Here is a 26,481-nt window from a genome sequence, read left to right on the forward strand (position 1 = left end):
GGCTTCCTTGGCCATGGGATGCTGTTCCACAATGAAGGCTTGCTAGAAAAAGATGGGGTCCACCTGAGCAAGAAGGGGAAAAGAGTCTTTGTACACTGATTTATCCACTTAGCGAGGAGGTCTTTAAAAGGTGACAAAAGTCCACAGGTATAACAAAATGACCTTAACAGATCACTTATTGTTGGGGGTGGGAAATGGAAGATTACAATAGGTTCATAGAAGCAACAAAAGGGATAACTGTGAGGGACTCTATACACAAATGTAAGGGGTATGGGGATTAAACAATGAGAATTGGAAGTATTAGTATATAAGCTAAATTTTGAATTTACTGTCATCAAAGACTTGGTGAGAGAAATCTTATGACTAGAATATTGATACAGAAGTGTTCAGCTTGTTCAGGAAAGACAACCGGGGGAAAAAAGGAAGGGGGTGTTGCATTATATATCAAGAATATATACACATGTTCAAAGGCCCAGAAGGAGTTAAGAGGCAGATCAGCTGAAAGTCTCTAGTTGAACATAAAAGGGGAAAAAAAACTTGGAGTGATATCATGGTAGAGGTCTATTATAGACCAGCATTTCAGGAGGAGGAGTGGATGATGCATTTCTAGAACAGATATCAGAAATATCCAAAACCCAAGACCTAGTAGTAATGGGAGATTCTAACTACCCAGACATCTGTTGGGAAAGTAATATGGAAAATGTGAAAATGTCCAATAACTTATTGGAATATATTGGGGACAACTTTTTGTTTCAGAAAATGGAGAAAGTAACCAGGAACATAGAGTAAAGTCTAAAATGTCTGATTAACTGGGAGGAATTAGTTGTGAATCTGAAGGTGGAAAATAAATTGTGTGAAAGGAATCATGAAATGATAGATTTCAGCATTCTAAGGAACAGAATAAGGACAATGGATTTAAAAAAGTCAACTTTAACAAATTCAGAGAACTGGTAGGTAAGACCCTATGGGAAGAAAATCTAAGGGAAAAGGGAGTTTAGGAAAGCTGGCAATTTCTCAAAGAGACAATATTAAAAGTACAACAGCACAACATCATAGAACTACTCAGGAAAATTTTTGGCTCCTGGCCTCTAATTAGGCTGAACAATTTGCTTCAATCCCTTTGGGCTGCATTTCTGGAGGCAGCCTGCTGCAGGGGTGTTATTCCTTTACTGTCCAGGCCTTTCTGCCTCCCTTCCTTCTCTGAGCTCTCTCCTTTTATAGCAGGCCCTGTGTTCCCTATTGTTTGCAGCTGTGGGTCCCTGCCTCCGTGATTGGCAGTTGTGGCAGCTGCATGGGTGTGTGATCAGCCTGCTTGCCTATAGGAAGGAGAGGCTCCTGTCCCCCTTCTGCCTGTTCTCAGTAAGGATTTTGTAGACCCCATTACAGAAGGAAAGATAAGAAGAAGCAAATATGGCCCCATCAAGTGCTCTTTAACAAACTGAATATCAAAAAGGAGCATGGACAAACTGTGAAGGATGAGTACAAAAGAATGGCACAAGCATGTAGGAACAAAAACAGAAAGGTCAAGGCACAAAATGAATTATACCAAGCAAAGAACATACAAGGTAATAAAAAGTGTTTCTGTAAATACATTAGGTGCAAGAGAAAGATGAAGGAAATTGTAGGTCCTCAACTTAGCACAAAGGACAGCTAATAGCAGATGATATCAAGAAGGCTGAGGTGTTTAATGCCTATTTTGCCTCTGTCTTCACTAAATACATAAATTGTACCAAATACTTAAACACAATTAATATTAACAGCAAGGGGAAACAAACACAAGCCAAAACAGGGAAAGAACAGGATAAATAATAGATAAATTAGATGTATTCAAGTGAGCAGGGCCTGAGGAAATTCATCTTAGAGTACTTAAGGAACTAGCTGAAGCAATCTTGGAACCATTAGGAAATATCTTTCCGAACTCCAGGGGGAGTCCAGAGAAGGGCAAACATAGTGCCGATCTTTAAAGGGGGGAACAAAGAGGACCAGGGGAATTATAGAGCAGTCAGCTAAACTTGGATATCTGGAAAGATACTAGAACAAATTATTAAACAATCAATTTGTAAGCACCTAGAGGATAATAGGATGAAACATAATAGACAACATAGATTTGTCAAGATAAAATCATGTCAAGCCAACTTAATTTCTTTCTTTGACATGGCTACTGACCTAGTGGATAGAAGGGAAGCTGTAGACTTTATATATTTTGATTTTAGTAAGGCTTTTGATACAGTTCAACATGACATTATCATAAGCAAGCTAAGGTAATATAGTTTGGATGAAATTAGTATAAGGTAAGTGCAAAACTGGTTGAAAGACTGTACTTAAAGAGTAGTTATCAATGGTTCGCTGTCCTGGGTCCAACACTATTTAATATTTTTGTTAGTGATGTGGATAATGGAGTGTAAAGTGTGCTTATAAAATTTGCAGATGAGAGCAGTCCTGAAGGGCTTACTAGCACTTTGGAGGACAGGGTTAGTGTGCAAAATGATCTTGACAAATTAGAGAATTAGTCAGAAATCAACAAGATGAAAGTCACTGAAGACAGGTGCAAAGTACTACATTTAGGAAAGAATAATCAAATGCACAACTACAGATTTTAGAATAACTGGCTAAGCAGTGCTACTGCTGAAAAGGATCTGGAGTTTAAAGTGGATCACAAATTGAATATGAGCCAACAATGTGATGGAGTTACAAAATAGTCTAATATCATTTTTGGGTGTATTAACAGGAGTGTTGTATGTGTATCTGTCCCTCTGTATTCAGCACTGGTGAGGCCAAGCTCCAGTGCTGAGTCTATTTCTGGGTGGCACATTTAGGAAAGATGTGGACATATTGGAGGGAGTCCGGAAGAAAGCACCAAAAATGATAATGTGACCTATGAGGAAAGGTTGAAAGGACTGGGCATGCTTAGTCTAGAGCAGGGGTCAGCGTCTAGAGCAGGGCTCAGCAACCTTTGGCACGTGGCCCATCAGGGTAATCTGCTGGCAGGCCACAAGACATTTTGTTTATATTGACCATCTGCAGGCTCGGCCCCACGCAGCTCCCATTGGCTACGGTTCACTGTTCCCGGCCAATGGGAGCTGCAGGAAGTCGTGGACCGCAGGGACGTGCTGGCTGCTGGTTCCCGCATCTCCCATTGGCTGGGAACCATGAACTGCGGCCACTGGGAGCTGCAGGCGGCCATGCCTATGGACGGTCAACGTAAGCAAAATGTCTCGCGGCCCGCCAGCAGATTACCCTGATGGTCCATGTACCGAAGGTTTCTGACCCCTGGTCTATGTGGTACAAGGGAGAGCTGAAAAACTTAAAACCAAAGTAATATAACAATATAATGTACCATTTAAAAGTAAATTGCAGCACAGTTTTAGAGATCAATATATTATGCCTTATAGGGAAACAAAGGGCCAAGTTCTACCGACAGTTATGCCATCAGGCAGAGTGTCTATTATATTGTTAGGACACCATGATATGTTATATGTACTTTTTCTTGTTAAAAGTCATCTTAAAATTAACATTTTGAACATAAAACCCCTGAGAAAAAACTGTGTGGCTGAAAATCTTGACTCTATAAAGATTCACTTAAAATAGCAATTTAAAACCTCCTGGTTTCCATCATATGGGTTGAACAGAGGTGATGTTTGCAGTGACCACAAAGCAGAAAAATCCCATTTTCCAAGTTAGACTCCAAAGTAGAAAAATCAGATACTTAGGAAGAAAGTGAAAATCTCTTGAATCTTTGCAAGGAAGACAAGGACACTTACACTATGGACAGGAAATTCAATGAGAGTATCAGCCCAGAGGAATGTTCACATCAGGGGATGTATTTTGGCCCATGAGGCTGAAGCCAGTGATTTAGACCCAAAATTCACGATTCAGCAGGCATTCAGCAGAAAGTCAGTGTTTCATATTTGTTCTGGAGGCCCCTACACCCATTCTGGCTCTTAGGTGATGTGGCCAGCTGGAGTTGTTATGCCAGAGGCTTGTAAGATGCAGTTGTCCCCGGAGACTCTGCAAAGGGTGTGTTTCCAGAGCACAGAAGACAAGCCAGTGGAAGTGCTGTTTTCACCATGGGTTTGGGTGTATGTGTGTTGGGAGGTGAGAATATGAAAGAATTCAGCTAGTGTCCATGCCCTGCCCCATAAAGACACAATTAGGTATCTATATAAGTGGCCTGATTTTCAGAAGAGCTAATCATTTGCAGTTCTTCACTGACTTACACCCCATGAGATTTACTCTCCAGCAGTTACACAAGGAGTACACCAGCACAGAGCCTGTCTCTCAATATCTACTTTGCTCAGACTTAATGTTGGCAGCCAAGACCCACACTGCTCTGAGCAAAGCCAAACAGAAGATCCCCAAAATCCCTGCTACGACCCCCCATGCAGGAGCTGGAGCAGAAGAATCTGAGAGACAGAGAGGGGAGAAGTACAGAATTGCAGAGGGAAATGCTTTTAAACCCCAAACTAGGCATATGCCATTCATGTTCTCTGTTTTAATAAAATGCAGCTTGACCACACACAAGTATTCATTTACCTCCCACTACCCTCACACATATTCAGCTGTGTCAGAACGAGTTGTCAGGGCTCTTGAACTATGGAATGAAAACTCTTGCCTTGTTCAAAGTTATACAGGTCAAGATACCTGGAGAGCAGGATCTAGCCTTAACAAAGCCTTAGTAAGGAGGCAGACTTTTTACGTGGGATGTAATGGAAACAGAACTGTGCTCTGGGGTCCTAGCAGAACACCATTAAGGTATATTCCTTCCACCGCAGCACTTACATGGAGCTTTTCAACTGTAGCGTGTTCAAAAAGTGGGAAAGTATTATCCCCATTTTTACACATGGGGAAATTGAAACAGAGAGAGGTGAAGTGCTTTGCCCCGGCTTACCAAGAGAGTGAATAGAACCCAACGCTCCTGTCTGTCTGTTTGAAGCCCTGTGCAATGGACCAAACTGCTTCTATGCAGCAGTTTATGAAAGACTGCATAGTTTATTCATTCACTGCAAGCATTGCATACACAAATAACGGTGGGGTAAGGAAAAGGAGGCACATAAAAAAGAGTTCTAGGAAGAATAAAAAGTGCTCACCCTTCCTTCTGGGGAGTTTCACCTTCAGGGGCACCTTAAAACAACATTAAGGACTCAGCTGTGCCTTTTATGAACTGCCTTGTGTTGGGACAGTGTGGAGCCCCCCAGCAGGAGGTCAGGGTGGGGATTGCGTCTTCTGGGGAACAGTCCCTCCATGAGCTCTCATATATGCAAGGGGAGAGCATTCACTGCACCATCTTATACGATGATGGAGCTGCTCCCCTGTATTACCTAGTGGGGGAGGCAGTGATGGTGCTAGTCCATTGTGGGCCCTAAACAGGAATATTTTGTGCCCCCTAATTCTAAAACAGGAAAGTTTTTATAACAAAAAGTGAATGGGGGACCCATGGAGCTGCTGGGGCCCTAAACAACTGCTTAGTTTGCTTATGTCTAGCGCTGGGTCTGGGAGGAGGCGGCTAGATAAGGCCATAGTTGTATTTCCCCCTCCATCCACTTTGAGGTGGCCAATGGTCCTTTCCCCTCAAACATTCATACAGCGGCTGGGAACAATCTGGCCCAATTCCCTTTATTACATGGATACATAGCACTGCTCTGAATTTATTTCTAAGGAATTAATTTTATATCTCAATATAAAGAATGTACAAGGAAGCCAGGTTAAATAATGCTTGTGGCATCTTAGCCATTTTGTGCCTTGATTTGGGGTATTTAAGTCCTGTGGAGTTATGTGGAGTTTTGCTTTTAATGTTCTTATACAGTTCAAGGAAGGTGTTAGACTATGGACAGTTAAACACCAATAAATATGGAGTCCACAGCTTATAGCATACAGTACTTTTGCCCTAGGGATTCGTAGTCCTTTGTCTCTGCTGCTCAGAAGCATTACGGCATTTTAGTTCTGTGTAGGTCATCACCTCCTAATTATTTCTAGTGGGCTATAGCATAGAAATAGTGAATTTTATTCATTGCACTGACAAGGTGAATAGCTCTAATTACAATCTATAGAGCTATAAAACTATCATTGTAGTATGTGGGGCATGGCAGGACTTTTGTATTAAAAGGTTTTGTCCCACAGTACAATGGTCTGTAGTAGTCTGTCAGTGTACTGGGATCAACCAACATTTGTAAATACCCGATATCTGACCCAAAAGTGTTGTTATACTTAAAGGTGTTCAAGTGACTTATATAACCCTTTACGCATACTATATAATCAGAATATTACAGTTAAAAAAACTAAGCATTAAAAGTTATGGAAATATCCAGTTAAGACAACATACTCCTTGGTTAACCTTGACTCATGCATTCTGCTAATGACAATCTTGAAATGTAAAATTTCACTTTACATACTTCAAAACAAATTGAACCGTGATCCACAACACCTATTTGCAAACTCATTAAATCCAGTGCTATTTCCTTGATTTAAAGCTTGTTTCTGCACCCGTTGAAGAAGAAGTGAGGTTCTTACCCACGAAAGCTTATGCTCCCAATACTTCTGTTAGTCTTAAAGGTGCCACAGGACTCTCTGTTGCTTTTTAGCTGTAGTCCAGTTGACTTCAGTGGAAACAAGCCACTAAATATTACACTCTTCTAGATAGAGACCATTTTTTTTCTGTTTTTTAAAGAGCATTTTTAAATGTCATCTTCTCAAAAACTGATTCCTCAACCTCTTGGATGCTCAGTGGAATTCCTTTGCAGCTCATGAAAGCCTCTGCTGGACGGGAATAATTTTAAGACTCTGAGATGGTAAATAAATGTGGACAATTAAGTCATGACTTTATGATGTTGACTGTCACAATCAAGCAAAGCAGAGAGAAAATGGTATTTTATTCAGTTACAAGTAGGTTTCAGAAGGGAAAGAAGAATTCAGATATCACCTTCTTTACTCCTCCCACAGCAAGACATGACTTAAAGACCACATCTCCTTGAACACAGGGCAAATCAACAACATCCATTGACAAAGAATGGTTTGCGATAACACAATCACAGAGCTGCGTTCCAGAGCTCTAGAGCTACGATAACTTCTGCTCATAGACTCATAGACATTAAGGTCAGAAGGGACCATTATGATCATCTGGTCTGACCCCCTGCATGCTGCAGGCCGCAAGACCCTTCCCTGTACTCTACCGTTGAAGTCCCCAGTCCTGTGTTTTAGTGACTTCAATCGGCTGAGACCCTCCTGCTAGTGATCCCTGCCCCATGCTGCGGAGGAAGGCGAAAAACCTCCAGAGGCTCAGCCAATCTACCCTGGAGGAAAATTCCTTCCCGACCCCAAATATGGCGATCAGTAATACCCCGAGCATATAGGCAAGAGTCTCTAGCCTGACCCTTGTTGGCCATTATGTTGTTCATGTACCATTGCTTGGTTTTCCTTGGCTACTATGTTTTATCATTAAACCATTCCCTCCATAAACTTATCCAACTTAATCTTAAAACCAGACAGGTCCATCGCCCCCACCGTTTCCCTCGGAAGACCGTTCCAATATTTCACCCCTCTGACGGTCAGAAACCTTCGTCTAATTTCTAGCCTAAACTTCCCCCCGGCCAGTTTGTATCCATTCGTTCTCGTGTCCACATTAGTACTAAACTGGAATAATTCCTCTCCCTCCCTTGTATTAACCCCTCTGATATATTTAAAGATAGCAATCATATCCCCCCTCAGCCTTCGCTTTGTCAGACTAAACAACCCAAGCTCCTCTAATCTCTTTTCATACGACAGGTTTTCCATTCCTCTGATCATCTTAGTCGCCCTTCTCTGCACCCGTTCCAGTTTGAGTTCATCTTTTTTAAACATTGGAGACCAGAACTGCACACAGTACTCCAAATGAGGTCTCACCAGCGCCTTATACAACGGAAGCAGGACCTCCCTATCTCTACTAGATATACCTCGCCTAATACATCCCAAGACCGCATTGGCTTTTTTCACCGCCACGTCACATTGCCGACTCATAGTCATCCTGCGGTCCACAAGGACCCCTAGGTCCTTCTCCTCTTCCGTTACTTCTAACCAATGCGTCCCCATCTTGTAACTAAAATTGTTATTATTCGTCCCCAAGTGCATAACCTTACACTTTTTACTATTAAATTTCATCCTATTTCTAATACTCCAATTCACAAGCTCATTCAAGTCTCCCTGCAGAGTATCCCTATCCTCCTCCGAGTTTGCAACTCCTCCCACCTTCGTATCATCCGCAAACTTTATCAGCCCACTCTTGCAATCTGTCCCGAGGTCAGTTATAAATAGATTAAATAAGATGGGTCCCAAAACCGAACCTTGAGGCACTCCACTAGTAACCTCCCTCCAACCCGACAATTCACCCTTTAATACGACCCGCTGCATTCTCCCCATTAACCAATTCCCTATCCACCTCTGGATTTTCATATCGATCCCCATGTTTTTCATTTTAACCAATAGTTCCTCATGGGGTACTGTATCAAACGCTTTACTGAAATCCAGGTAAATTAGGTCCACCGCATTTCCCTTATCTAATAAGTCCGTTACTTTCTCAAAGAAGGAGATCAGATTCGTTTGGCACGATCTGCCCTTCGTAAAACCATGCTGTAATTTATCGCATTTGCCATTAACTTCAAGGTCCTCAACTAGTTTCTCTTTCAGAATCTTCTCCAGCACCTTGCACACTACTGATGTTAAACTAACAGGCCTATAGTTACCCGGGTCACTTTTTTTCCCTTTCTTGAAAATAGGAACTACATTGGCTATTCTCCAGTCTAACGGGACTACCCCCGAGTTTACAGATTCATTAAATATAGTCGCTAATGGGCCTGCTATTTCCCGCGCCAATTCCTTCAATATTCTCGGATGAAGATCGTCCGGTCCACCCGACTTAGTCCCATTAAGGCGTTCTAGTTTTGTTTCTACCTCGGATGCGGTAATCCCCCATCCCGTATGCCCCTCTGTAACGGTGCTAGTATCCCTAATACCTTCATTGGCCTCATTAAACACCGATGCAAAATATTCATTGAGATATTGCGCCATGCCTAGATTATCTTTAATCTCCTCTCCGGCTATAGTCTTCAGCGGTCCCACTTCTTCTTTCTTTGCTTTCTTCCTATTTATATGGCTGTAAAACCTCTTGCTATTACTTTTAATTCCCCTCGCTAAGTCCAACTCTTCCTGGCCTTTGGCCTTTCTCACTCTATCTCTACATTCTCTAACTTCGCTAAGGTAAGTTTCCTTACTGATCCCTCCCCTCTTCCACTCTTTGTACGCTTTCTGTTTTTTCCTAATCGCCCCTTTCAGCCGGTCGCTCATCCAGCTCGGTCTAAGTCTCTTGCTTAGTAATCTTTTTCCCTTTTTGGGGATACAGGCCTCTGACAGCTCTTGCATCTTTAACTTAAAGTAATCCCAGGCTTCTTCTGCCTTTAGGTCCCTTAATACGTTTGCCCAATCCACTTCCCTTACCAGTCCCCTTAATTTGTTAAAATTGGCCTTTTTAAAATTATAAACCCTAGTCTTTGACTTAATTCTGGTACTCTTTCCATTTAGTTTAAAGCGAATTAGCTCATGATCACTGGAGCCCAAGTTGTCCCCCACTACCACTTCCTCAACAAGGTCCTCACTACTTACCAGAATCAAATCTAAAATGGCCTCCCCCCTCGTCGGCTCAGCTACCACTTGATAAAGGAATTGATCCGCAAGCACATCTAGGAACATCTGAGCCCTATTATTGCTACTAGCGTTTGTTCCCCAATCGATATCCGGGAATTTAAAGTCCCCCATAATTACACAGTTTCTATTAGTATTTACCTCCCTTAATACATTAAACAATTCCTTATCCATATCCTGGGTCGATCCCGGCGGTCTATAGCACACCCCAAGCACTATCCCCGGAGAGGCTCTAGTAGTACTTTTACCCAGCTTGAGTATCGCCCAGACGGACTCTGTATTATCTATTCCATCCACTATTATTTCTTCACAGCTTAATTCACTATTGACATACAATGCCACCCCCCCCCCCTTTACCTTTATCCCGGTCTTTCCTAAACAGCGCATACCCCTCCATACCTGCATTCCAGTCGTGACTGCCATTCCACCACGTTTCAGTTATTCCTACGATATCCGGTTTCAATTCTCGGACCAAGAGCTCCAATTCCTCCATTTTATTACCTAGGCTTCTCGCATTGGTGTACAAACAGCCTAATATATGTTGTTTAGCCTGTCTCCCATTACTAGCACTGTATGTTGCGCTCCTCTTTGTGTTCGTCCCCCCTGTCCCTCCTATGTCCAATCTCATTTCCCCGGCTATGTCTCCTCTTATTACACTCAGCTTTTCAATACCGGAAACTGGCGTGGAGATTAACTGTGCTCCCCAACACAGAACTACAATTTCATTTGCTTTTGGGGTGGAGAGAGGCTGGACACAGTCTGGTGCCTAATGCTGGAGAACTCAAGAGTGAGGGGAAGCGGTTAGCTCTGACAGTAGCAAAAAAGCCCCATCAGACAATTTCTGGTTAATGTGGAAACTGGATTGTGGCCCCCTCCTCTTGCTGACAGGGATGGCTGTGCTGGGGGAAATGCTGACAGCACATGTCAAATATGCAACATTACAAAGGGTGCCCCTCTCTGCTCTCTCCTTAGGTTTCTATCAGCTCTGGGTATGATTCTCCACCTGTTTTATACCAGTGTAACTCCACTGTCTTTAATAGGACCTGTGCTCCAAAATCAGTGAAGTTACTGCAGATTTTCACAGTCCAAATGAGGTCAGAATGTGGCCTCATGCTGCAGAGAATCATAGAAGTCAAAATTTCAGTCCCATATTAATGTCATTTATTTCATCCTTTGGAAATCTGTGACAAGGATTATGCAGCAGACTGGAATGGGTAAGGGATCCCTGACTCTCACATGCCAGGGGAGAACAGGAAGCTCACAGGGTCACAGGGAAAAGGCGGTTCTCTTTCCTCCTGGCTGATTGAGTCAGGGAAGCCTCTGGGGATTATGAGCAGTGGTTTCAGTTGAGATATTTTTTCTCATGTTGTTTGTTCCCACATTTATAAACAATAAAGAAGGGATAAAAAGGGACTTGGGCCTGGAGAGTGCTTCCCTTCCCTGGCTGGTGAAACAGAGACCCTCTCCCCACCATGCACATGGTCAATACAACAATCCTGCATTGAACTCAGACTTGAGCTTATATTTTCACATGTTTATCATAGGATTCTGTCTAGTGCATTATCCAGTCTAATTTTAAATGTTTCTTGCAGAGGGATTTCCACCACTTACCTTGGGAAACTTTCTTTTATCTTAATTCTCTCCCTTTACACCTAGTTCTACAACCTCACACCACCCTGAAAACCTATTTCTCTCTTGGATGCTGATACACTTTCAATATTTCTAAACAGTTATTGTACATCCCCTTTTAGTCATGGTTTGTACAAAATTCATTACACATACTTAGTTCTTCAGTCTTTCTTTATAAGTCAGTCCCTCCAGCCCATTTAATAAAGTGCATGTCTTATGTCTGAATTCCTTCCAAACTGCCCACCATTTTCTGCCATTTTTAAAGCCTTGTTTATCTAAATCCTTGGGTCGGGTGTGTTTCTGGGTGTGTTGTTGTAGAGACAGTGAGGTACGATCATGATGTCATTTTCCCCCTTTTACTTCTTCTTCCCACTTGCTGGAAAGCTCTTTTTGCTGTGACCTGGGTCAAACAGTTCCCACTGTGTAGTGCTATCTCTGAGAGGTTTCTGTTGTACACTGTTCCTGGGGTAATCCTTGTGCCTATGTGAATTTCCTCAGTGAGCCATTAACATTGTTTGGCCTTTGTACTGTTGTACCTGAAAGGTTGCTTGTGGATGTTTTCAACCTCTCAACATGTTTCATTAACACATACATAGCCGAACTTCATAACGTCACATATCATGACAGCACATACAATCCAATGGGATATTAATGTCTGGCAGATTAAGACTTTTAGAATGATACCTCACAAAGCACACTTTGTACAAAACATATCCTAAGTATATGACAGTGGTGAATATTAGGATGCCAGAGTGTCACAATGGCCAAGCCACTTCAATTCTCTGGAAGGGGATGAAGTGGTTTGGGTACAAGAAAAATGATCCCCAATCTTTGCCTGAATTATAACCAAATGTTTCTCCATTATCTTTTTTCCTTGATCCTTTGTCACGGACCACGAGTCTTGAACACTAGCCCACAGGTCTCTCAGTTACTAATCAGCCCTGATTTATCGCACTGCAACCTCTTAACAGCTTCCAGAAAAGCAGCCAAACTCTGACAGAAGACTGCAGTCCTGGGATCTGATTGGTGGATCGCAGGGAATACCGATTGGTCCCCAGCTTCTATTTAACCCAAGCACAGGAACAGGAGACTTCACAGTCCCCCTTTGACTATCCAGAAGCCAGGTTTAGTCACATAAGTTCAATAATTCTTTCCACCTTGTGAGGCAATTGGCTGTGACCTATCTTCATTTAGAAGCAGCAACCGCACTACCTGATGGGGTGAAAAGAATTGTTCCAGATAGGAGCTCCTTAACCACTTCTTCCTCTCTAAAAGGAGGTATGTCCTAATGCTGGCAGCCCTCCTCTACAGAAGGAGAGGTAAAGAAGGTGAGACCCCACATTACAGGTTCCCTGTTCCCTGGAGGGGAAATCCAACCTTAGCCAGATCCTAGGGACAACAAAATGACCTTTACTCCTTTTGAGCCAGCAGGTCCCTTTCTGTGGTATGTTTATACAGCATTTAGCATTAATATAATGTATCCCCATTTTGAAGATGAAACACAAAATTAAATAATTTTCCTAAGGCCATGAGAAAGTGGCAGAGCAGGAAATTGAGCCCTTTCCATTGATCTAACCACTTGACACTTTCATTAATCTAAAAGATTCCTCAGTCACTTGAACTGACCACCCTGACTGGCTGGTGAATGTTCCAAATGGGTGAGGTTTAGCTCCCCACTGTGAATGGCCAAGTCCTGTTTCCTTCCATAACAAACTCATCAACAGTTTTCTGTGACCAAAGTAAAGAAGGAAGAAATAAAGGTAAATTATACTAATAGTAAACACAGGGCAAGATCCTCAGCTTGTGTAAATTAGTGTCTCAATCAAAATCTAGGGACATTGATTATTCCAAGATTTCTCTTTCTGCAAAGGACTTTCTAGAGTATGATTCCATCATTTCTAGGTTTCTTATTGTGCTGGTTAAACAGATTCAATCTAAGCACTTTTTTCTTACAAACACAACAATTATGATATATGCATCCATAGGATTGGGCTTTGCCATCTTCCAAAACCACACAGTCCCCTTCATAGTAAATTTCACTGACTTGAAACCTGAAAGATACAGTTTTGCAGTCCTTAGTTGTGCAAATCACTTGGTGATAAAATAATAATCAGAGTGTTAACATTGGGACCATTTGGAGCTGGGAGCCAGGAGCTGTTTAACCATGTGAGATTGAGGTTGATGTTTATGAAAGTGGGGGACTAATAGCATGGCTAGCATCAGCTATAGAATATGCTGTGTTGTGAAAGTTACCCCACTCTCCCCACCCCCAGCTCTGCCTTTGAAAATAAGTTCTAAACTGCAGGACCCTCTTGTACTCCAGCCCCAGGGTACTTCTTGTGCACACATTGCTAATCATATCAAATGATGTAGTCATTTTCTGGTGTAAATACATTGGGACTTGGATGAGCGATCACCAAACTCACTATTCCTTCTGAAAGGTTAGAAATTTCTAATCTTGGGCAGCAGAATTTCCTCTCTTCATTCCCCACCCCTACCCCCATTTGCTCCATTATCTTTCCAGGTACAGAAGTTAAACTGACTGGTCTGAAATTCCACGGGCTGTCCTTATTTACTTTTTTTATAGATGGGCACTATATTTGCCCTTTTCAAGTCTTCTGGAATGTTTCCTGTCTTCCATGACCAAAGCCAAAATAGTAATTACAAAAGAATTAGAACATTGTTTCAGTTGTTTAATAGTAAGTCATCAAATATGGACATCATGGGTAAAAAAAATATTCTTGGCACAGGAGAAATACAATCATAATTAGAAACAAAAAAAAAGAGTTTTTGTCTAAAAAATGATATCTTGGCAACAGGAGATAAAAGATCCTCCGTGTGAGATGGATGAATCCTGGGGGGAGTAGCCTCAAGCTGGCTCCACAGCAGCGTCACATTCTGGAGGCTGGTCTGGATTTTGGAACCGATGAACAATAGCAGCAGCAAGGCCAAGAACAGAAGGCTGGTTGGTGAAGTGGAGTGTGGTTATTGCTCCTCCTACTGAAAGAGGAGCCATCTCCTTCTATAATAGCCTACAAGCACTTTCTGTGAGCACAGCAGACAATTTTAACAGCATAGTAGGGACCCTGTCCTGTTTTGTGCTCTGCTGAAACAGGACCAGAGTGCTCAGAACTTAAATAACTTATGTTGGAGTTGGATGACTTAAGTTGGACTCCATATTCAGCACCATACAAGATGGAGCCTTATAAATATAGGCAACAGTAGCATCTGGATGCTCCAAAATAGGACCTCATACATCCTATGTACGTTCTTGTGCCATTACAGAAGACTTTAGCTAAACAGACCCTTTTCACACATACAGAAGTTTAGGTTTCCACAAGAATAGCCCAAGGCTTTTCCATTTTTCAGTGTTGCACAATAATATGGACCATGGTAACTTCTCATACTTGGAAACCTGGGATGAAGAGACATTTTACTGTCAGCCAGACAAGTCACGTATCAAAAATCATAAATAGTTACCATGATAACACAGGTATAATTGTGATGAGCAGAGTAGCTTTTAAAAAACATGGAAGGTAGGTTATGAGAACAATAAGCTAGTAATGTTGGCTAGAGTGAAGTACAGTGCAGAGGGATACTAATGCCCCTTGTTCCTAACCTCCAGCATCCCCAGTTATTTGGGCCCTGGTATTCAACAGTGCTTTTTCCAACACTTCACAGACCTGACCTGCACAACCTTTCAATGTTCAGCTAAAAATAATGTAGAAAATTTTTAAGTGGAATTGTACCTACAATATATTTTTCCTTAGAAATTATTGGCAGACAAAAAAACCCCTGTGTTGTTTCCTGAACCTCAAGACGAAAGTTGGGGAAGGGAGGGAGAAATCAGGGAAAAAGTCAAAGTTGTTTCCATTTCACAGGCTCAAAGCCAATCCATTTGGGGATTTTCAAAAATTTTGGTGAAGTTATCAGAATGTTTCTTGAAAAAAAATGTGTTTACCAAAACCCCATTTTTCAGAACATTTAAAAAAGTGTAAGCAAAAAAGAAAAAAACAAAAAACTATTGCCATAGAAAGTTTTGATTAAAAGTATCAGAAAAAGCAAACATTTTCAAAGACAGGTGTTTTGAAAAAAAATGTTTTAAAAGGCCATTTTAGATTAAAAGTTTTTCATTCAGTCAGTTCTGTCTAGGAAATATTCCACTCTTCTCTGCTATTAGGCACAAACTAAGAAGCAGGATGATTTATGCTAGATTGCAGTCCTGATCCAGTGAATCACACACACACACTTCTGAGGTAAGACTTCAGAACTGGCTCTCCCCTTGGTGTTTGCATCCAGTAAAGATTCTACAATAAATACACAGGGAAATAGTAGCGAAGTCTTACACATCAGTGGTGAGAGCAGTACCATCTTCCCATTGCCAGTAGCCTTTGGTTTTATTATATAATAATCCCATCCAGTAAGGAAAACTTGTCAGTGGTTTTATGAAGTCCTATGGAGGATAAAAAAGAGAGAGAGACAAAAATACGGTAGAACTGGCAGAAATTTGACTGATAATTTTTTCCATAAAATATTCAGTTTCACCAAAATCAAAATGTTTCCCACAGATTCTTCAATACTCGCTACATTTTTTTTCTATTTTCTATTTTAGTTTTTGACAACTGAAAAGTTTGGTTTTTGATTAGTGGTTTCCAGATTTTTATCTCCCCCTCCCCACATCTCTACTCTTTTCCCCTCATCACTGTCTTATTTTTCCTTTTCCACCATGTAAAAAGTGGGGAAGAAGTGAGAGGGAAAGAGAAGGTGAGGGAGAATCAATGAAAAACCTCCCCCCTACAGTAATACCCTTTTTTTTTTTTTTTGCTTTACTCCCCACTTTCCAGGTTGGAAAACAGATTGAGGAAAGGGGGGAAGCAGAAAACCTATAAAATCAGAACACTGAAAAATTGATTTTTGTTATGTTTAAAAAAATGAAATAAACATTTCAATTTAAAACTAAAAAAATTTCTTTCACATTTTTTCACTGAAAAATGTCAATGAAAGTTTTCAAACAAAATAGTTTTATTCAAAAATTTGGAAATAAATTTTTACCACCTCTTGAAAAAAAAACATAATTCAGTCCCCTGTGTCTGCCCTTCCTATAGTTATATAGATTCGAAGGAAAGGAATAGGTCTAATGTTCTATGTAGGTCAGAGTGCCAGCTGGCCAATCACAAAATTCCTTATACCCAGAAAAGGAGCCATAATGTTGGGGGTTTGTTTTATAAAGACACTTTTCTTCAGTGTACCTCCCCTCCTCTCCATGAAGGAATACATTAAAGGTACAGTGGTTCCACCTCACGGGGCTAACATGATTAGTTGGTGTTGGTCCTGCTTTGAGCAGGTCATTGGAGGTCTCTTCCAACCCTAATCTTCTATGATTCTATGACTCTGTAGTGCGGATGCAGGCTAGCTCCACTTGTATACTGCTAGTGGGAAGGCATTAGAGAACAATTATTCCCATGTGCCTAGAAAGAACAGAGAAGTTCTCCCACAATTCACTGGGAAAGAACTCAGAGAAACTCAATTTACTGCAGTGCTAAGAATCATGGGATACACCCCCAGAAGTCTTGGTGGTACATATAGGGAAGTTCAGTGCTAGTGTGAACACAGCAGCTCCAGTATTATTTCAGATTGTGTCTGCTTTCACTCCAGGTAGGCTAACTCAAGAGAAATAACTCAAGTGTAGATAACTTGTGTTAAAACTCCGGTGAAGCCATACTCTCAATTCCTTTAACTGCTTAAGTCAGTGATAATTCTAAATTATTTCCACTTCTCCAATACACGAGATTAGCTAAGGGTCCCTTTGGAACTGAGGATACAGCTGGTATGGATTAGGGACTCATATCATACCAATGTCCATATCATGACTAGAAAAGCTACTGTTATCAAGACAAATCTTATTTTCCAAGGCTATCAAGGAGGGATGAATGGAGAGTGAAAAGTTAAGAGCCCTGGGTGGTTAGGACAATTTTATTGTTTGTATCAGTCAAATTTGTAGATTTGGTATGTATTTTCCCATAAAATCATATGACAATCAGACACATCAATACATTATATAACCTCTTCCTCTCCCATCTTTGACAAATCAATTATTTGTAGTTTGGGATATACAGGAATTCTAAAGAAATGAAATAGACTTTACCAGCTCTTCCTTGTTGTCTATCTTCAGCAGTCTGGAGCCCAGGGAAGAGCAATATTCTTTACACACAGACCAAGATTTTATACCAGATGAAACTTCATAACAGTCCTTCCCATGCTGTATCCATTTCTTTGGACAAATGATGCACTTGTCTCCTTCATGAGAAAATATATGTGAAGAGAGTCAGATCTGAGTGAGAGTCAGTTAGAGATTGGGTTCTCTTTCCAACAAATCCACCTGAGAGCTGATCCTGATACTCTACCCTCTGACTCTACAATGTCTAGTATTAATAGTCAAAAATACCAATTTATTTTCCTTAGAATTTTTAAAAATCGTTTTTCAAAGTTTCCTGAGAATTTTTTTATTCCCCCTCTCCCATTCCCCTTCTCTCCCACATTTTTAGTGGCAAAAATATTAAAAGGGAAAATGAGTGGGTAAACGAACAGATAGCAAGATAACAAGGGAAATGATTGCACATTAAAAAAATGTTTATAATTTTTCATAAAAAATGAAACATTTCAAATAAATCTGTAATTCTGAGAAAACTGTTAACAAGAGAGAGAGAATCTAGGTGAGGTAACATCTTTTACTGGACGAACTTCTGTTCTTTGGTGAAAGAGACAAGCTTTCAAGCTACACAGCTTCTTCTTCTTCTTAAATATCAGCTCTTTGTAGCTCGAAACTTTGTCTCTTTCACCAAAAGGAGTTGGTCCAATAAAAGATTATGGGCAGCACATATAAGAGGTTAAACCTCCTCAAAATAAAAAAGGCTGGCCATGCAGGAGGAAATGCCAGATGTGGGTTACTTCCCTTTGGAGGTGCATTGGCCCTCCATCTTTGCACCCTGTGAGCAGAAGTGCCAGAAGCTACCTAAAGTGGGGGGAGCACCGGTGCCCGGACCATGGCCCTGCCCCCCCTCGATCTGCCCCTCCCCTGCTGGGGGGAGGGTTGAGTGGCATGAAGTCCTCCTGGCACCTCCAGTGCTGCACATCCTGCCTGCCTTCCCCCGCCCTTCATAGACTCATAGACTCATAGACTTTAAGGTCAGAAGGGACCATTATGATCATCTGGTCTGACCCCCTGCATGCTGCAGGCCGCAAGACCCTTCCCTGGACTCTGCCGTTGAAGTCCCCAATCCTGTGTTTTAGTGACTTCAATCGGCTGAGACCCTCCTGCTAGTGATCCCTGCCCCATGCTGCGGAGGAAGGCGAAAAACCTCCAGAGGCTCAGCCAATCTACCCTGGAGGAAAATTCCTTCCCGACCCCAAATATGGCGATCAGTAATACCCCGAGCATATAGGCAAGAGTCTCTAGCCTGACCCTTGTTGGCCATTATGCTATTCATGTACCATTGCTTGGTTTTCCTTGGCTACTATGTTTTACCATTAAACCATTCCCTCCATAAACTTATCCAACTTAATCTTAAAACCAGACAGGTCCGTCGCCCCCACCATTTTTAATTAATCAGCTGCAGTGTTTCTCCTCCTGCCCATGTGCATGTGGACCTTGGCGCATGTGCTCTCCCTCGAAGGTCCTTCCTCTTCCTACATCAGCCTGCACTGGGATGTTGGGCCTTCTCATCCCTCTACCTGCCTTTCCACATACCCCTGGTGCAGTTCTCTGTCTTCGCCCCATTGTTTGGTCATATCCTGCACCATGGCTGTTCTCTTGTCCTCCCCACATTGCCCCTATGGGATCTCCTCCCTCCTGCAGTTGTTGCTGCTTCCTCTGCCACACCCACCTGCCCCCAACTTTTTGTTGCTCCCTGAGCGAGTGGCAGGTGGGTCTTCGGGGGGAGGAAGAAGCCTGGGCGTGGTTTGGGGGAGGGGCAGACGGGGACAGCTCTGGGCGCCGGTGGGCCCCCCACTTCTAGGGAGCTTCTGGCTCTCCTGGATGTAGCCTCCCCAAATGAAAGACTCATGTGCCACTAAAAGATGTTACCTCCCCACCTTGTCATTCTAATATCTTGGGACCAACACAGCTACATTACTGCAAACAGTTAAGAAGAGAGGCAATTATCCATCACAAAATGGTGGAGGGAAATTTTTTGATCAGCTTTAGTTATTAGCACTTAGCTAAGATTGTGTCGTTTTCCTTGGAAAATTGCTTAACACACTATACACCAGGAACAGGTACAGTCTAGACACCATATGTCCTCATATACTTGATGTAACTAGCAGACAGCACTCTCAAAATGTCTACTACTCTCTTACAGAAGTGGTTCATGCTTACAGTATGGACAGAGTCCTGCCAAACACTCCCTACCCCATAACGTATGAGTAAAGGGGTGGAAAGTTAATGGGAGGATGTAACCATGAGAAACTTCTCCCACCTCCTCCAGCTATCAGACAAGTATGTTCAGCTATGCCAGGTCTCTTCTAAGCAGGTTTGTTCTCTTGCACAAGTGAATAAACAAACAGAAAATCATCTTTTAACTCATTCTTTGTTCTCAGGCTTCAGGGCCACCCCCCCCCCAGAGTCTCCAGCACCTTGCACCAGGCAGCTTCCCAGCTCTAGTCAGCTCAGTTCCCTTCCTGGAGCAGTAGATTCAGGGCTGCCTCCCTGAGCACTTAGTCCTTTCCTTTGGGACTCACTGCAGGAGCTAGCTCCACTCTACCCTGACTTTCCATCCATAGGTACTACCTAGCCCAATCACTCTCTCCATTGCTTGGCCTCTAGCAGTTCTTTATAGTCCCAGATGTACCCCAGACCCTTCTAATTGGCAGGATTAGGCTCACCTACTGTGACACGGGGCACTAGGCCCGGTCTATTGACCCTGACCAGCTACCCTGTGACAGGAGAACGAAGAGGAGGCATCCTGTGGCTATGGGAAGTGAAGAGAGGCAGTTCGGTGTGCTGGAAGGGGAGGAGTGAGGGGCTGAAGCAGAAAGAGTGAAGTTTAAATTACCCACTCCCCCAGAACGCCAGGCTGCCCTTACAAGTTTTCACTCCCTTTCTAGTGAGAGAGACAAACTGTGAGCTGGTCAATATGCCAAGATTATATAAGGCAAGTTGTAGAGCTGGTTTGGAATTATCCATTGAAATGTGTAATGGAAAATTCCACAAAAATCACTTTAGTCTGGGAAATGTTGAATTTGCTGAAATTGCATCTACAAATAGCTGACTGAAGCACACAGAACTTACTGCATTCAGAGTCCCCAGTTCAGCAAAGCTGAACATGTTACAGCATTCTTAGGCCTGATCTACAATTAGAAAGTTTAACTATGTCACTCGGGGGTATGAAAAATCCACATCCCTGAGCAGCATAGCTAACCCCCACTGTAGACAGCACTAGGTCAGTGGAAGAACCTAGCTACCATTTCTCGGGGAAGTGGATTACCTCCATTGATGGGAGAACCCCTCTTGTTGGCGGAGGCAGTGTCTTCATTGAAGAACTACAGTGGCGCAGCTGTGCTGCTGTAGCATTTTAAGTGTGGACCTACCCTTCGTTAGTTTGGCCCCAATGCAGCAAAGCTCCTAAGCACATGCTTACATTGCACTGAAATTAATGGGACTGACCCACATCTTCAAATACTTTGTTTAATAAGGGCCACAATGACTGAGAAACTATTTGCAACAAACTCATATTACTTGTGACTAGAAATCCAGCATTTGAATGCTGCTCTTAAGAGGTGAACAACTGGTGAGTTAATTCCCAAAATGCCCCTCAATCTCTCTGTTCATTAGCATCTGGTGTTGATTAAGAATTCTGTGTTGAGATAATATTTAATGTTCCTGTATGGAGTAGGTAGAATAATATTAATTGAAAAATTAATTGAAGAGTTTTTATAATATTAAAAAAAAAAAAAAGATTTTTCTTCATTTTCATCCAATTCTCTTCCTGCAACACATAATGGGATTATTCTCTGCTGGCAAAATACCATTGACTTCAATAGAGTTATGCCAATGAAAAATGTAGGCCCTTATGTATGTTATCAGTTGTTTCGCCCTTTCCTTGAAGAAAGTGTACGCAAGGAGCACATTGACAGATTCTCCTTGTTCCTATGCAAAAGTAAAGCATTCTAATTAATCTAAAATATCAACACCGGGACTACAAAAGTGCTGGAAGCTATTAGAATCAGACCATGGTGTAGACGCTGCTCTCTTTTACTCTCTGGTAGTACAAGAGGGTGGAAACTGGCTTCTAGGGATATCCATGGAGTGAGGGAGTCCCCTGCTGGTAAACACCATGTTCAAGCCCTGGCACAGGGTATGTACCTGGAAATAGAATGGGAGGGGCCACAGAACCCAAGATGTCTTTAACTCCCCCAGGGCTGGGGCCTGTGTAAAACCAGGATTAGGGAGCAGTAGCTGGCTCCTGATCACCACCACCAAGTCTAGCAGAGACTTGGGGATTGGGTGAGCTGGGTTATATTTCTCTGGTTAGAAAACATACTCATTAGAGCTAGTTGATTTTTTTAAAAATTTGAATTTCAAAAAATGAGGGAACTTTAGAAACAAAAAATAACTAATTTTTCCACTTTTTCCATGCCCTTTCAGAAGTTCTGTTGAAAATTACCAAGCTAAATACAAGAGGGAAGTTGTCTGCCAAAGGCAAGGTCCTGAACCTTTTGACTGCAAGAAGTTAATATTCTGGGTTTGAAGATGATCTCTCTCCCATGTGAGATTTTCTAGGATTTCCTCTAACTCACGAGTTTGGTTTTCCAAGATAATTTGCTGGCAGGTAAGATTTTCCAGAATTCCCTGTTGCTGGCTGAAGTTTTGCTGCCATCTGCTTACTAGATGGAAAATCGGAAAATAACATCCCAATGGCTTGCAAGATAGAAGGACAAAGAGATGTAAGTTTATTTCCAGTTCCAATTATTTTTGATGTTAAAGAAATAATTTAAAAAATTACACTAATGAGATTCTTCTTTAATTTTAAAAATATTTTTAACTTTCAAAGCTTGTGCAAGGAAAGCTGGGGTCTCCTGTGAAGCCATATGCTTGGGCACCCTGAATGCAAAGGCCAATGTTCAATGTGCGATCTCCCCTGACACACCTACCCCGAACTTCCATACCTTGCCATTTGTGGGGAGAATAGGAAATGATTTCAGACATGCTGTGTCTATCTGTGGAGAGAGTTAAGGGAATACTGGAGAAAGGTTTCCTTTTAAGTAGGAGAGGCTGGCAAGCAACAACGTGCCCAGTGAGGGCCACAATAAAGGGGGAGCCATCAAATTGTTACTACAGAGTTCTCAGTCACCACAAAGATTTTCATACTACACAGTATGGAGTAGCATAGCATGAGCAGTGATCAGCGAACTAGTATTTTCCGTCTCTTAGATGGGATCTCCAGGGACCCCTATGCCACTGTAGGTTTAGTAGCTTTGTCTGAATTGGCCTTCTGTAAATGTAGTGTTACTGAAAGATGACAAACTGCCAACCTGAACAGCATGGGTCATCATTGTTTATCTGTGGCACAGGTAAAGCACTGGTACCAACACTGCTGGCTTCACTACATTGCCCCATGGATGTGCCTCCTCTTTGTTTTGGAGAGAACACCATTTGGTATGAGAGAGGAGTTGTTTCCATGACCTATTCACATTTTAGTCTTCCTGCAGAGACTGTGAACCATGGAGATAATCACCCCCAGCTGTGGTGCTGGTTGTTGAGATGGACACCTGCTCATTGGTATCCACCTGTTGTGTATAGTCTTATACTTGGTCTGTAAGCTTGTTGGGGCAGAGCCTGTCTTTTTGTTATAGAGTTGTATAGCACCTAGCAAAATGAAGTGGGGTCTCTAGGTGCTACCACAATGCTAATAATAAATGATTCATTTCACATCCAATTGCCAGCAGATGGCAACAATTTGTGCCCTCTCAAAGTGACCTGGATTTGAATTTCTGACCCAGAGATTAAAATCTATTTCATTACCAGTGTCATAAATCAATGGGAGAGATGAGTTTCAGCACAACTGAAATATCAGGCCCAAGGTGGATCAAATTGGTCACTCAAAAACTGAGGCTCCCAAAATCAGTGTCCACTTTTGAAAACTTGGGTTTTAGTGTCTTCTCTAAAGTACTTACCCAGAGCCCCCAAGAACCGTGATGTTACCAGCAAAGCCAGGCAGAGGATTCCAAAGATTACTGCAAAGAGCCTCCACAGAGGAGAAGGAGAATCTAACAGAGAGAGCAAGAACAAAGACAGGCAAACTGAGTCCCTCTCCTGAGGCTCTAGGGTCAGACTGGGGCTTGTCCAGACTGCGGCAGATTCTCAAAGCCAGAACCCACCCAGCAATTCCCACAGAATATCAGACCAATAGTCCATCTAGTCCACTGTCTTGTCTTCAGGAGTGGCCCACATCAGTTCTTCAGAGGACAGTGTCCCAATAATGGACTACTATGGAATAGCCTGCCCATACAGGAAGTTTCTTCCTAACCCCCAGCAGCTGGCTTATGCTGTGAGGCAGTGAGGTGGATGTGAAATACAGCAACCTACAATATAAGAGTTTCTTTTAATTAGATGCTCAATAATTCTGACAACCAATGAGTGGTGGGGAAAACAGACTTCCTTTTTGGCTGGTAAGTCTGTGAACTCTCCACATCTGCATGATTATTTCCTGCATTTGGATCCCAAGTCTCCCAGTAACATGACATTAACAAGCAGAATAGAAAGCAAACATAGAACTTTCCAACTCCTGAAATACCCCACTAGAAAAAATGGACAGATAGTGGATGAAGAATTTTGACTATGGTGAGTACGGCCAGACCACAACATAGGGTCCCTCTCCTAGGGTGACCAGATGTCCCGATTTTATAGGGACAGTCACGATTTTGGGGTCTTTTTCTTATATAGGTTCCTATTACCCCCCCATCTCACCCCCGTCCCGATTTTTCACATATGCTGTCTGGTCACCCTACCTCTCCAGCTCCAACTTCCCACCCCCATGTGGCACTGCTCATTTGGAGTAGCAGTAGCAGGACAATCCACTCCCTTCTCAGACAGACAGGTTACCAGCAGAAGCCCCCTTCTCTTTAGAATAGTAAAAGGTGGCTTCAGAGGGAGTTCCCAATGTTAACCTCAGCAACAAGGGTGCATCTGCTTAGATGGGCTGTCCAGCCCTCCTTCACTCTTTCTTTTCTGGCACATGTAGATTCCACGGCAGGGGTGGTGTTGGAGTGCATCTTCCATGAGCAGTGGGCCTGGAAGTTTACACCCCATTGAGATGAATAGGGCAGCTCAAACTTCTCAGAGTCATTGTTTCGAGCTCTTTGCAGATTCAGACAGGTGTAAGTGCATTGGTTATGGCCAATTCACATTTTTAAGCCTTTTTCTTTTTTCACAAACATGAGGGCTAGCATTTTTTTTAATTAAAGCTGGGATTCTAATGTAATCACATAATTCCAGGAGACTGGGATCCTAGGCATGGGCCTCTAGTGCCTATGTTTTAATGTGGTCCTAAGTAAAACTCCCGCATGTATAGAATCAACAGCTTGCAATGCAAGGTACCTTTGTCCTTGGTGGTTTCAGCTCTTTGTCTGCTTTGCTGTTGAGTAGGAGTGTGAAATTTCAGTTCTGAGTAGGTCACCTTCTGCTCGCTCATTCTGGGGGGATATAGGATAGAAAAATTAGACTCCTCTTTGGTGGACTCATGTGGGTGATGGGGTTGAATGAGGAATTGACATGACAGAGCTGTGTATTTCTGTCACAAAAAGCAAACAAACAAATAAATTACAACCTTTTTTTATGCCCTAATAGATTGGTCTATGGGAGCCAGAATATTGAGAAGAATTAAAATTTCATATTGAGCAGGGCGTTCAGTAGGTAATTCTTATCATTTTTATCTGCTTCCAGAAAATTTAGTTAAGCTGAAAAGAAAAGCTGTTAGAACATATCAATAGCTAAAGCCAAATAAACCTTAAGAAAACTGAAATAAAGCAACCTGATTCCCTGCAACACCCCACCAAAAAACACAACTGTGAAGGATGATCGGACTCTCCAAAAATGTGTAAAAATGGAATGTACCCAACCAATTCATTCTATTGTGTGTATTTAGCTGCTGTCTTTATTACCAAAAAAAGGTTTCATACTTTTTACTCCTGCTCACCCTGCAGACCCAAAACAGCTCAGATTGGTTTTTCCTCATGTCGCAATAGTCAACGAACTCAAGCTTTGAGTGAGAGGGCAAGAACCCTACAACAAAAATGCCTAGCCCATGTTCTCCACAATTCATATCTAAGGACTGTCAGCAAGAATTCACGGATTTCAGGTGCACATATTTTGTATTGGAATAAAATGTTTGTCTTGATTTCATTTTGTTGGGCCCAGTCTATATTTCTAACTCTTTTATATGACTTCTCTAACTCCGCTAGAGCTCAGAACACCTTTTCTTTTAATATCATTTGAAAATGTTATTAACATGCTAGTTACACCCTCCTCCACATAAATAATGAGAAAACTAATCACCGATTTCTTCTACCCAGCATTAGCTGAATACCCTGCATTCAATATATTGTATTTATTAGCTTTTGTTCCTGGTCCCTCTTCAAGCTTTCAGTCCAAGAGACAATGCTGATTTCTAAGCTACTTCTAACTTGAAGTAACTTTTCAATAAGATTTCTTGAGACTTTACCAAAGAGTTTTCTGAAATCAATATATGTATCCCATTCCTTTCCTTCCCTGGTTGGTGGTGATTTTGTATATTTGTAATAGATTGACATAGAACACACAGCAATAAATGCAGAAGCAAAATGCTACAGGGATTGCTCAAAATATTACATCCCAAATGTTTGTCACTTGTACTAAATTTTACCAGAGTTAAAAAATACAAAAGTTATAAATGCATTGAATCCAATTACCACTCATATCATGAACAGGACAGGAGAGGTAAATCATAGTAAACCAATTACCTACTTTAACAAGGAAGACCCAAAGACAACTTGGTGACAATACCTGTATATATGTCCAGAGGTCTGTCAAGTGGATTTCTGGAACAGAACTTTAAGAGGTGCACTTGTGTAGTCAGTCCTACATAGATGTCCTCGGGGAAAGAAGAGAGTTGAGAGTCTATCCTCTGAGAAGATGGTCAATGTGAGCTGAGG

At 42.0% G+C, this 26,481-nt stretch overlaps 1 protein-coding gene across 1 annotated transcript; it reads right to left on the minus strand.

The window, feature by feature from the left end:
* Positions 1-202: 202 nt before the first annotated feature.
* On the minus strand, positions 203-24,983 carry LOC128832807 (C-type lectin domain family 7 member A-like). The gene is made up of 5 exons (XM_054020470.1): positions 24,890-24,983; positions 23,463-23,559; positions 22,006-22,172; positions 17,441-17,592; positions 203-247 (listed from the first exon to the last, which is right to left on the minus strand). The coding sequence occupies exons 1-5, from the start codon at positions 24,981-24,983 to the stop codon at positions 203-205; spliced, it is 555 nt and encodes a 184-aa protein (XP_053876445.1).
* Between the last annotated feature and the right edge of the window lie 1,498 nt (positions 24,984-26,481).

This window comes from Malaclemys terrapin, chromosome 1, assembly GCF_027887155.1.
Source record: "Malaclemys terrapin pileata isolate rMalTer1 chromosome 1, rMalTer1.hap1, whole genome shotgun sequence".
Lineage (NCBI taxonomy): Eukaryota > Metazoa > Chordata > Testudines > Emydidae > Malaclemys > Malaclemys terrapin.